Consider the following 13,549-nt stretch of genomic DNA (forward strand, 5'->3'; position numbering starts at 1 on the left):
CATTAATGGATATTAAAGAAAAGTACCCGTGAAAATATTAATTTTAGTGCGATAATGCGAAATTAATTCCGGCCGAATAAGAAAAATGTTTATTGTTTGCACTTTACACTGTGTTATCGACTTACAAACATTTAATTGTGGATTATGATCTTTTAGAATATATAGCAATGAAAAGCACCTCCAATTAATATTATACCCTACATACGCCTTTCGAAAATTTATGTTGATTACCGATAAGGTAGTTTTTCATTGTGTTTATTAATGTCTTGTATGTTATTAAATTCACATTTTAAAGAAAATGAATTGTTCCTTTGAATAATTCCTATTGCCAAAAAATGACTTTGTTTATACAAATTTATTTTTGATTTTATCCGCTAAAGCCCGGTATGCAGATCTAGCGAAATTTTTGCCGGAAATATGAAAATTCCTATTGCAGAATTATGCCAACAATACAGTTTTTCATGTATTATTTATGGGAGCAAAAAATTAACAATCGATAACAACGGTTCACCATATTTTCGGTTCACGACTGAAAAATCATACTCACGCACGATATTTTTGATAGGACTCACGCACACTCACGAAAAGAAAATTTGTACTTACGCACACTCACGCACGAAAACGTCGTAACTCACGAAAAATACCGTGACTCACGAAAAATATCGTGACTCACGAATAATTTTGCGATTAATTTACCTTACCGAAGTGTCTGAAAACATGAGCATTATTAAAATCGAGAGTGTTATTAAACTCTTAACATCCCAGGTGTCACTAGAATTGTAATTGAATTTAACTCTTAAGCGTTTTATGTTGGTGAGCAGGAATATTTTCGTGTGTGTAATTCGTTACTCACGCACACTCACGAAGATATTTTTGACTCACTCACACGCACGACATTTTGGTTTGTTAATCACGCACACTCACGCTGTTGTCATGAGCGTGACTCACGCACGAATCACGAAAATTTTCGTGAGTCACGACAATTTCGTGTCACGTGCACACCTCTAGAAGACAATGCAGATAGAGTCTCAATTAAAAGCTGGTCACTCTACTCATAGGGAAGGAGGATACTTTGCTTTACACAGTGAGTGTTAACATTTAATGTCATTTCTTATCTCCTTTCATTTGAACTACAATCACATACGCAACTATATTTTTTGTAGTTTTCTTTACGTTTTGATTTCGGTTTTTTTTTCTTTTATAAAAACAAAATCTAAGTAGTCATTTTCATTATTTATTATCGCTATGAAACTGGTCGTTGTCGGTGCGAGGCTCCATTCTTGTTGTTGTCATGGAAGCCACTGCCATTTGGTCTCAGACATTGACTTGAATATTATTGCCCGCCCGTCTGTGGCCGACCGCTTGTTTTATTATATTGTTGGCATTTCTTTGAAGTTAGGTTATTTTATAAAAAAAAATTCGTTTGAAGACTTTGAAAACTGTGTGTATGTTAATAGAAATCAATTAAAATCTTTTTTTTTTTTTTTTTGTAGATTACATAAAAAATTGGTAGAACAGTAAATATTAAAAAATACATATAACTACATTGGTTCAAGCTCGGAATGTATTTCTATCGGAAATTCCGCTAAGCATAAGAAATGCATTGCTATAATTTGATAACGAAAATTCAGCTAGTCGTTATTATCGATTTTTACATTTTGCCCCATTAGAAATATTTGCGCAAGTGGTGCACACCGGGCTTTTAAGTCCGGAATATGATTGTAGCGAATATTCCTGTTACATGCCCATAAGGCGATTTTGCTGTGAATTTCTTCTATGGATTTTTAAGGTTTAGCGTATATTTCGTTAGAGCTGAAGTCCCGTTTATGACTGTAGCAAAAATTCGTGTTGTATGTAGATAAGGAAGTTTTGTTATTTATTTCTTAAGGTCGGTACTATGTTTGGTTTTTCCACCCAAATTCTAAATTAAAAATGCAAAAAATTAAGACGGTTATATTTTTGTCCCATCCTATAACATCATGGATGAAAGATTAATTACAAAATTGTTCGTCTTCAAAACAGTAAATGTCTAGTTTTCGACTCAAAACCCGAGCTTACCACACGCTCACAAAAAATCGCTTCTGTAACATATACTCCCAAACATATTTTGCTTCAAGCATATATATTTTTGGGTATTGCCCAAACATTTATATGTTTGATCTCTTCCAATATATAATATGTTTGAAAGCATATTGGTCTAAACAATATATGTTTGGGTAGTCTAAGTTCCAAACATTTTGTATTTTTGCATCCAAATTCAATAATGTTGTCTTCCAAAAAACAATATGTTATTATGTGAACATATAATATGTTTGAAAGCATTTTGCACCCAAAAATATTATATGCTTAAAAAAAAATTCTCCCAAACAATATTGTGCTCAAAATTTTATTTATTTATTTATATATTTACAATCATAATGAATTATGAAAATAAACAGGTAATATAGGTGCTAACAACATAGGTTTTCGACCTGAATGCTCAAAATTTTGTTTCTGCCCAATTGTATATTCCCCCACATCTTTCTCACTTCCACGAGATTTTTTAGTTCTTAGCACCTTTTTCTGTAATACAAACATTGTAGAAGAAATTATTCAATTGTATGATTTTTTATTTTAAGTTTACCTTTTGCCGGACGGGGATTCGAACAGCGGGCCACACAGTTTGTAAGGATCAAAGAAGTAGCTGATCAATTGCCCAAGGAAAAATAAAATGTTAATTTTGTAATAACAAACAACAACCACCAACTTAATTCAATATCGCTCCCTGTTAAATAGCGCTCCAAGCTACTAAACACATATATGTTTATAGGCTATTTCTAAATTAATATATGTTTGCATCCAAGCATATTATATTTACAAACATTTTATGTCCCAAACATAATATGTTCTAACATATTAACATATATGTCCCAAACATGTTATGCTAGTTTATGAACATTATATGCTTGCACTCAAAAATATTGTGTTTAAAAATTTGTGTTCCAAACATATAATGTTTATAGCCAAACATATGAAAAACAGTCTTTTTCATCCGTGCACACACCGGCCGATACTAAGGCCCGATATGCACCTCATATCGTTTTCTATGAGTGTAAGTGTAGTTTGCACTTGCAATTTTGGTTTCCACATATTCCTGCTACTGAAAATTCCGTTCGCATAACAAAAACATGACAAACTGTATTATCGACACATAAACGAAATTTCCGCAAGATGTACATATCAGGCTCTGCGCCTCATGGCGAGAATAACATTTAGAATATATGCCTGACTTTAAACAGAAACATTTCTTACGACATGCCCTAATAAACACACACGATTAAGAGAAACTTAAATATAAATTCTTCAGAGAAGCATTGAGATCGGATGTGCGGCAATAGCTTTTACATAAGATTATATCGTCTAGTTGTATATCAGATGTTATTCGTTCTAGATATCGCTTGGTAAGAACATTAAACTAGCGGACATTTTATACCGTAAAAAATGTATTCATCCGAAAACAAAGTTCATATAGTTCCATCATGGCAACAAGTAAACATTTTTTATTTCGCAAAGCGGAGAAAAACGATATGAAAGTTGTCGTGGAAATGATGCAGGTAAGTCAAGTTTTCATCACAAAACTGGTGCTCATCACCTATTTCCATTAATACACTTCTCATTGGAAAAAAAGTAGAACTAATTCTCTACAATGTTTCTCTAGGGATTGGCTGATTTTCAGAAAATGAGTGATAGACCAAAATTGACTGAAAAAGGTAAATGGGAAAATTTCATAGAACGGAAATCTGATTTCCATTCATTTCAGATTTAATTCGAGATTCTGGATTAGATGGCGGTCAGGAATATTGTCACTTATACGTATTGGATTTAATCGAAAAAGAACAATCGTAAGTTTCTACAAGATTAGTAGAATCTATTTAAATTTGAATTTTTTTATGTATGGAGGTTTCAGAGGAAGGTTTTTTTCATTCAGTTCACATTCATTAGCCATGGTAACATTTCGGAAAAAAAAACTCTACCATTCTGTAGCACCCTGTCATATATATAGTGAATGAGGTTACTCTTTCTGCTTACATAATATTTTTAGTTATCAATCACTATTTTCACATTTTTTCTGTATACTTATTTTTACTTACTTGGATACAATAGATTAGTCTCCACCAACATACTTGCGTCAGAGCCTTACCCCCATATTCATAAAAGTTTACGTAGACTTTAAACCTACTATTGCCAAACAAATTCCTTCGATAAACTGTCAGTAAATTATTATGAATACGGGTATTAGTCTTTACTATTATGATGTCTTCTTAACTGGAGTATGTTCATCCACTCTCATAACATGTCCTTTTTCAATTCATCACGTAGGGAAAATGTAATTCTGTTTGCTACTTCCATTGAAGCCTCAATTTCCCTTTCTGCATGGATTGGTTTGCATTTCAATGTCTTCTTAATGGATCATCTTCTTCCATTTCGACGCTTGACTCACTTTGTTTACTTAATCATATTTATTACCGATTATATTGTAGTAAATAACAATACACTTTTTGTATTAATTTGAAGTTCCTCGAAGGTCTTTAGTTCAATTAATGGCAAACAATTAATCTTTTTTTTCTCACTTTCCCTATATACATATATCTTTCCTCAATAATTACACAGGTTAACAATTGGTTACGCCATTTGTTTCTATTCTTATTCGACGTGGCAAGGAAAATCGTACTTTTTGCAAAGTATTTATGTAAAACCGCCTTATCGTGGAATTGGTGCTGGAGCACGTATATTTCGAGAAGTAGCAGCAAAAGCCAAAACGTACGAATGTAAGAATGTTTATTTCCATGTATTGTCATGGAATCCAGCCTCTAAGTTCTATAAGAATTTGGGGGCTATTGATCTAACCGAAAAAGAGCAATGGCATTTTTATCGTTTGCAAGAGAAACAAATTGATATTTTGGCCAATGAACTGGAAAATAGTTAAGAATGCACTATGTCTACATATGTGAATTTTATGATGTTTTATTGCAAATGAATACATCCTGGTGTTTGCTAAAGTATTTCACCATGAATAGAATATTTTTATTAATAAATTCTTATATAAATAATGCGTATTATGTTTATATATTCTAGAAAAATTATAAATAAATTCTTATTTTTTTTATTACATAAGTTATAGTAAATTATTGCTCACTGGCCGCTGTAGCTATAACCTGCTTTTGCATTAATTTTGTTGTATAATTTACCAGGAGGAAAAGGTCGAACTTTGTATTGATCTCCTCCTTTACCTCCTGTAGTGTACTTAGACAAACGTATGCTAGTCATAGGCAGAACCCCTGTACACAGGGGCATAACATCTAAATTTATAGAATGCTTGCTCTTACAAAAAAAAAATCGGTTTTGGTAGATGCTTAAGAATATTGCTTGTTTTACTAACCTGAAGATCTGCCCCAAACTGCTCAAGAATTTTGATCCGATAACATTTCATACATTAGATCAACAAGATAATTTGCATGTATTTTTGAAATTTTCAGCGACACAGCTCATTTGGTTAAAGTTGGGTTTTGACTTTAAATCTTAACAGAATATTTGGTCATAAAATCCAATTATTCATTAGATCATTAATTACAAAACTACAACAGCTGACTCCGAATGATTTCATAGACCAATTAACATCTCAAGTGAATTCACCATGGTTTTGTTCATTTGCAGTGCGCAGTCATTCCACTCAATTGCGCAGTCAAGTGACTCAATTACTTTTTGGAAAAGGAGAATAACAGTACAAATCAGTCAATTTGCATTACAAAAAGTGTGTGGATGGATAGAATTTTATAAGCTTTTACAATATTTGGTGTTTCAACAAGAGAACAAAGGAAGGAAGACAAATTAAAGCCAAATTAAAAAATCACTCAATTGCAGACGAAAAAGAGCCCTCTACGGTGTGCAGACAAACTACAGCGCTGTGAAATAACTTGAGATGTCTAATATTTAATTGATCTATGATGGTTATTTTGGCAACCTTTTCTATGAGTGTATGTTAGTACAAGGTATTTTACTAAATTCAGATTTTGTAAAGAAAAGTCTTTATTAGGGCTGTTTTCTTTTAGTACTGGATACCCTAAGCCGTGAAGGACTAAAAGAAAACAGAGTACTCGTTTATCCAGGACATCTCCAAAAATATGCAACACTGTCATCAGCTGTTTAAAAACAATCACAGAAAAGAAGTGAAATCTTGCTTTTTTAATGTATGAAATGCTCCAATTAGTAATAAATATTTACTGCTGCGATTATTTATGACACTATACCACTTTGAATTACATGTTTTTCCATAAATTAGTCACAATAAAGTGCTATTGTGAATCGATGAAGCGTCACTTTATCAAAACACAATCTGGCAAGATCGGCGCGACTTGCACTGATGAGATGTTCTGGATGGAACACCAGTACAACGATGTTCTGGATAGCCCATACAAATGTTGTATCCAGTGCAAAAAGAAAACAGTCCTATTGTTATTTTGTACTTGCAACTTTGAGTTCCAAATATGAAATACGAACTTAGTATTAAACTTATGAGAGAAAACAAGTCGTAAAAAATGCCTATTTTAGCGCCCGAATGCGAACTTAATTCCATGCAAAGTTTTACAAAATTTATAAAAAGCATTGGTATTCTTGCTACTGTAAATTCCGTTCACATAAGATGTGCATATCAGGCTCAAACAGCGCCTCATGGAAAACTATTTCTTATGGCATGTATAACATTTAGAATATATACCTGAATTTAAACAGAAACATTTCTTGATTAAGAGAAACTTAAATATAAATTCTTCAGAGAAGCAGTGAGATCGGAATGTCAATCTGGCAAGATCGGCGCGACTTGCACTGATGAGTTGTTCTGGATGGAACACCAGTACAACGATGTTCTGGATAGCCCATACAAATGTTGTATCCAGTGCAAAAAGAAAACAGTCCTATTGTTATTTTGTACTTGCAACTTTGAGTTCCAAATATGAAATACGAACTTAGTATTAAACTTATGAGAGAAAACAAATCGTAAAAAATGCCTATTTTAGCGCCCGAATGCGAACTTAATTCCATGCAAAGTTTTACAAAATTTATAAAAAGCATTGGTATTCTTGCTACTGTAAATTCCGTTCACATAAGAAAAACATGACAAAACTGTATTATCGACATACAAACGAAGTTTCCGCAAGATGTGCATATCAGGCTCAAACAGCGCCTCATGGAAAACTATTTCTTATGGCATGTATAACATTTAGAATATATACCTGAATTTAAACAGAAACATTTCTTGATTAAGAGAAACTTAAATATAAATTCTTCAGAGAAGCAGTGAGATCGGAATGTCAATAGCTTTTGCATAAGATTGTATCTGCTAGTTGTATATCAGATGTTATTCGTTCTAGATATCGCTTGGTAAGAGCATTAAAAAAACTGAAATTTTCTTCTAAAATGAATTCATCCGAAAACAAAGTTCATATAGTTCCATCATGGCAACAAGTAAACATTTTTTATTTCGCAAAGCGGAGAAAAACGATATAAAAGTTGTCGTGGAAATGATACAGGTAAGTCAAGTTTTCACCACAAAACCGTTGCTCATCACCTACTTTCATTAATACACTTCTCATTGGAAATAAAATAGAATTAATTCTCCACAATATTTCTCTAGGGATTGGCTGATTTTCAGAAAATGAGTGATAGACCACAGTTGACTGAAGAAGGTAAATGGAAAAATGTCTTAGAACGGACATCTGATTCCCATTAATTTCAGATTTAATTCGAGATTCTGGATTAGACGGCGGTCAGGAATATTGTCACTTATACGTATTGGATTTAATCGAAAAAGAAAAATCGTAAGTTTCTACAAGATTGGTGAAAGCGATTTCAATTTGAATTTTTGTATAAAAACGGGGGTTCAAAGGAACGTTTGTTTTCATTCAGTTCACATTCATTAGCTATGGTAACATTTCGGAAAAAAAATCTCAACCAAATTCTGTAGCATCCTGTAATATATGCTGTGAATGAGGTTACTCTTTCCCACTTGCTTACACAAAAATTTTAGTTATCAGTCACAATTTACACATTTTTTCTATATAATTAATTTTTTACTTACTTGGATACAATAGTCTCCATCAACATTCTTACGTCAGAGCCTTGGCCTTCACTTTTATGATGTCTTCTTAGCTGGAGTATCTTCATCTACTCTCATAACATGACATTTTTCAATTCATCACGTAGGAAAAATGTAATTCTGTTTGCTATTTCCATTGGAGCCTCAATTTCCTGTTCGGCATGGATTGGTTTGCATTTCAATGTTTTCATTTCGACGCTTGACTCACTTTGTTTACTTAAACATATTACCGATTATATTGTCGTAAATAAAAACACACTGTTTTTTATACCCACCACCATAGAATGGTGACGGGGGTATAATAAGTTTGTCATTCCGTTTGTAACACATCGAAATATCGATTTCCGACTATATAAAGTATATATATTCTTGATCAGGGAGAAATTCTAAGACGATATAACGATGTCCGTCTGTCCGTCTGTCTGTCTGTCTGTCTGTCTGTCTGTCTGTTGTAATCACGCTTCAGACTTCAATAATGAAGCAATCGTGCTGAAATTTTGCACAAACTCGTCTTTTGTCTGCAGGCAGGTCAAGTTCGAAGATGGGCTATATCGGTCCAGGTTTTGATATAGTCCCCATATAAACCGACCTCCCGATTTGGGGCCTTGGGCTTATAGAAATCGTAGTTTTTATCCAATTTGCCTGAAATTGGAAATCTAGAGGTATTGTAGGACCACAAATACGTGTGCCAAAAATTGTGAGTATCGATCCATGTTTTGGTATAGCCCCCATATAGACCGATCTCCCGATTTTACTTGTTGGGCTTATAGAAACCGCAGTTTTTATCCAATTTGCCTGAAATTTGAAATCTAGAGGTACTTTATGACCATAAAGAGGTGTGCCAAAAATGGTGAGTATCGGTCCATGTTTTTTGGTAGCCCCCATATAGACCGATCTCCCGATTTTACTTCTTGGGTTTATAGAAACCGCAGTTTTTATCCAATTTGCCTGAAATTTGAAATCTAGAGGTATTTTATGACCATAAAGAGGTGTGTCAAAACTGGTGAGTATCGGTCCATATTTTCGTATAGCCCCCATATAGACCGATCTCCCGATTTTACTTCTTGGGCTTATAGAAACCGCAGTTTTTATTCAATTTATCTGAAATTGGAAATCTAGAGGTATTGTAGGACCACAAATACGTGTACCAAAAATTGTGAGTATCGATCCATATTTTGGTATAGCCCCCATATAGACCGATCTCCCGATTTTACTTCTTGGGCTTATAGAAATCGTAGTTTTTATCCAATTTGCCTGAAATTTGAAATCTAGAGGTATTTTATGACCATAAAGAGGTGTGCCAAAATTGGTGAGTATCGGTCCATATTTTGGTATAGCCCCCATATAGACCGATCTCCCGATTTTACTTCTTGGGCTTATAGAAACCGCACTTTTTATCCAATTTATCTGAATTTGGAAATCAAAAGGTACTTTAAAACCGTAAAGAGGTGTGCCAAAAAATGGTGAGGATCGGTCTATGTTTTGGTATGGTGCCCATATAAACCGACCTCCAGATTTGGGGTCTTGGGCTTATAGAAACCGTAGTTTATATCCAATTTGCCTGAAATTGGAAATCTAGATGTATTTTAGGACCATAAATAGGTGGGCCGAAAATGATGAGTACCGGTCCATATTTTGGTATAGCCCCCATATAGACCAATTTCCCGATTTTACTTCTTGGGCTTCTAGAATCCAAAATTTTTATCCAATTTGCCTGAAATTGGAGATCCAGAGGTATTTTCGGGCCATAAAGAGGTGTGCCGAAAACGGTGAGTATCGGTCCATATTTTAGTATAGTCCCCATAAGAACGATTTCCACATTTAACTCCTTGGGTTTCTAGAAACCGTAGTTTTTATCTGATTTGCCTGAAATTCTAAATATTCTGGTATTTGAGGCTCACAAAAACGTGTATCGGATTAAGTTTTTATCGGTCCATTTGGTAATGCCTCCATATAGACCGACTTCACTTCTTGAGGGTGTAGAAGGCCAACTCATCATGAAAATTGCTTGAAACTCAATGCAAAATTTCCAAATTTTACTTCTGGGGTGCAAATCTACAGATTTAAGATTTCAAATCAAGACGTTATTTTATAATTTTCTTGCACACTTACAAGAGATGTTAATAATTCCTCTAAAACTCAAACAAAATGGTTCTTATAAATCCAGAATCTGATATAGTCCTCATAGGTGAAATCTTTAAATTTATATTCCGGAAGTGTCCTCAAGCCCTCCTGAAATTTCAAAGGAAACCCTAATATTTGGTTCATGGTGGTGGGTATTTAAGATTCGGCCCGGCCGAACTTACTGCTGTATATACTTGTTTATTAATTTGAAGTTCATCGAAAGTCTATAGTTCAATTAATGGCAAACAATTAATCTTTTTTCTCACTTTCCCTATATACATATATTTTTCTTCAATAATTCCACAGGTTAACAATTGGTTATGCCATTTGCTTCTATTCTTATTCGACGTGGCAAGGAAAATCGTACTTTTTTCAAAGTGTTTATGTAAGACCTGGTTATCGTGGAATTGGTGCTGGAGCACGTATATTTCGAGAAGTTGCAGCAAAAGCCAAAAAATACGAATGCAAAAATCTTGATTTCCATGTATTGTCATGGAATCCAGCTTCTAAGATCTATAAGAATTTAGGGGCTATTGATCTAACTGAAGCTGAGCAATGGCATTTTTATCGTTTGCCAGAGAAAAAAGTTGATATTTTGGCCAATGAACTAGAAAACAGTTAAAAATGCACTATGCGAATTAATGTGAATTTTATGATGTTTTTTATTGCAGATTAATACATCCTGGTGTCTGCTAAAGTATTTGACCATGAATATAATATTTTTATTAATAAATGCATATATAAATAATACTTATTATGTTTTTCTTCTAGAAAAATTATAAATAAATTCTTGAGTTGTATAATTGACGCGGAGGAAAAGGTTGAAATTTTTATTGATCTCCTCCTTTTCCTCCCGCATAGTACTTAATCAAACGTATGCTAGTCATAGGCAGAAACCCAGTACACATGTGCATAACATCAGTTTTATAGAATGATCCCAGCACAAAAAGAGCTTTCAAAAAAGTAGTTTGGATCCCCAATCTGTGATCCGGAAGTTGTGCAAACTTGTATCATCTCTAATGAATTTTACAAGGGCTTGTCATAGGACTGAAGTACTCACTTTTTGGATCCTTTGCATTGCTTTAGAAGTTGTGCCCTGGAAGTTCATTTTAATGAAGAAATTTAAAAAGCGAAAAACAAATTTGTTCAACCAATTTCATTTTTTATCCATATTTTTTATTACACTGTTATTTTCCTATTATCTAATTTTTACAATTTGAAAAACTTTTTCGCTCCGACCAGGGGTTGAACCTGGGTTTGTTGGCACCATAACAGAACGACTTGGCATCAATTCACCTTAGGTCAATTCAAATGTTTGTGATATGATCGTAATACGATACCAAGGAATAACATTTTAACTGCTTCTCTAGATGTTCTTTATTAGTATGAGCGAAAAACTAAGAAACGCAGGTTCAAATCTCACCAGCGGCAGTTTTTTATATCAAATATTTTTCTAAAAAAATATTTTTTTTTTATGTTATACATCGTTTTTATTTTCGGCATATATTTTCGTGTAAATATATTTTTTCCATTAAAAATAAACAAAAAAAATAAAAATTCTCGTAATTTGCAAAACCTTCTCGAAAGAACTTCCATGGAATGCATTCGTATTCCTGCTACTGGAAATTCCGTTCCCATAAGAAAAACATAAGAAAACTGCATTATCGACGCATAAACGAAATGTCTGCTAGAGATGCATATCGGAAAAGAAAATTATTTCTTATGGCGAGTATAGCCATACGACACACCCTAATAAACACACGTGATTAAGAGAAACTTAAATATAAATTCTTCAGAGAAGCAATGAGATCGGAGGTGCGAAATAAGAGTGACAATAGCTTTTGCATAAGATTGTATTGGCTAGTTGTATATCAGATGTTATTCGTTCTAGATATCGCTTGGTAAGAACATTAAACTAGCGGAAATTTTCTACCGTGAAAAGATCAATTGATCCGAAAACGAATTTCATATAGTTCCATCATTTTTATTTATTTCGCAAAGCGGAGAAAAATTTAATGATTCCAGCAGGTAAGTCACCTGTGTCCATTAATGATTTTCTCATTGGAAAAAAATAGAATTAATTCTCCACAATGTTTCTCTAGGAGTTGGCTAATTTTGAGAAAGTGAGTGGTTGGACCACAGTTGACCGAAAAAGGTAACTGGAAAAGTGTCTTAGAATGGAAATCTAGTTCCCATTAATTTCATATTTAATTCGAGATTCTGGATTAGATGATATTTTGATCGTTTGCAAGAGAAACAAATTGATATTTTGGCCAATGGTCTGGAAAATAGTTAAGAAAGCACTATGTCTACATATGTGAGTTTTATAATGTTTTATTGCAGATTAAAATACACCCTGCTATTCGCTAAAGTATTTGACCTTCAATAGAATATTTTTATACAAAAATTCTTAAATAAATGATTAACAATAATACTTATTATGTTTTTCTTCTAGAAAAATTATTGAGTTTTATAATAAATAAATACTATTTTTTTATATGATAAGTAAATTATTTCTCAGTGTATTTGTATTGATTTTGTTGAATTGTATAATTGACCCGTAGGAAAACTTGTTACATGTACCCTTTTGCGATTGTGGAATATTTTTTCTCAAGCACCGACTAGCCTTGATGTCATCTCTGGGGGTGTCCCATCCCAATATCCCAGTCCAGACCCGTATACAATAAACAAACATTCTAACGAACTTCAATCTTGTAATCCTTTAAGTCAAGTTAATTAAATTGGAATCCACAAAGTATGGACATATAAACGATCAAACGACACTGAACCCTAATTCCTATCGTAAATGAGCTTGCTTATCTGAGTACGAAAAAGGGTAAATGTTGAATACAAACGTAGAAATTTAAAACACTGACATTGGGGATCCTAGTACATTTTCAACAAAAAACGTACTTTGAAGTCAACTCAAAAAAAAAAAAAGAATTAAAATAAAATTGGCTTATGAAGAAATAAAATGAACTTACATAGGCATATAAAGATACAAATATAAACGATACAATATCTAAAAACTAATTTTTCAATTGAATTTAGGTCGTTTTCGAGTTAATATTATTTAAATTTTTGAAAGTTCATTAGTCAAAGGTCAGTTAATAAGCCGCCTTCCAAACACCTGCTTGTTGGTATTAATGAGAAACGCCCTCAAATGTTGAAATTATTCTCTTTCAATGAAAAACAAAATTGTGGAAAGAGTACAAATGCACAAAAGCTAACTTTAATGTAGGATTGTTGTTTTTTTTTTTTTTAATTTTTCCGATGTTGAGCTTTACCCAGACA

The 13,549-nt window shown here is 33.1% G+C and overlaps 2 protein-coding genes and 1 long non-coding RNA gene across 3 annotated transcripts; all 3 read left to right on the forward strand.

Moving 5' to 3' along the window:
• Positions 1-3,441: 3,441 nt before the first annotated feature.
• Positions 3,442-5,154, forward strand: LOC142237511 (thialysine N-epsilon-acetyltransferase-like). The gene is made up of 4 exons (XM_075308872.1): positions 3,442-3,593; positions 3,698-3,749; positions 3,800-3,881; positions 4,651-5,154. Exons 1-4 carry the CDS (start codon positions 3,519-3,521, stop codon positions 4,964-4,966), a joined length of 525 nt encoding a protein of 174 aa, XP_075164987.1. The 5' UTR covers positions 3,442-3,518; the 3' UTR covers positions 4,967-5,154.
• Positions 5,155-7,425: 2,271 nt separating this feature from the next.
• LOC142237523 (thialysine N-epsilon-acetyltransferase-like) lies at positions 7,426-11,005 on the forward strand. The gene is made up of 4 exons (XM_075308883.1): positions 7,426-7,565; positions 7,670-7,721; positions 7,772-7,853; positions 10,562-11,005. The coding sequence occupies exons 1-4, from the start codon at positions 7,491-7,493 to the stop codon at positions 10,875-10,877; spliced, it is 525 nt and encodes a 174-aa protein (XP_075164998.1). The 5' UTR covers positions 7,426-7,490; the 3' UTR covers positions 10,878-11,005.
• Positions 11,006-11,928: 923 nt separating this feature from the next.
• LOC142237534 (uncharacterized) lies at positions 11,929-12,689 on the forward strand. Its single transcript, XR_012722502.1, has 2 exons — positions 11,929-12,283; positions 12,358-12,689. It is a non-coding gene; the product is annotated as an uncharacterized LOC142237534 (long non-coding RNA).
• The last annotated feature ends 860 nt before the right edge of the window (positions 12,690-13,549 follow it).

Source organism: Haematobia irritans, chromosome 1, assembly GCF_050003625.1.
Source record: "Haematobia irritans isolate KBUSLIRL chromosome 1, ASM5000362v1, whole genome shotgun sequence".
Taxonomy (NCBI): domain Eukaryota; kingdom Metazoa; phylum Arthropoda; class Insecta; order Diptera; family Muscidae; genus Haematobia; species Haematobia irritans.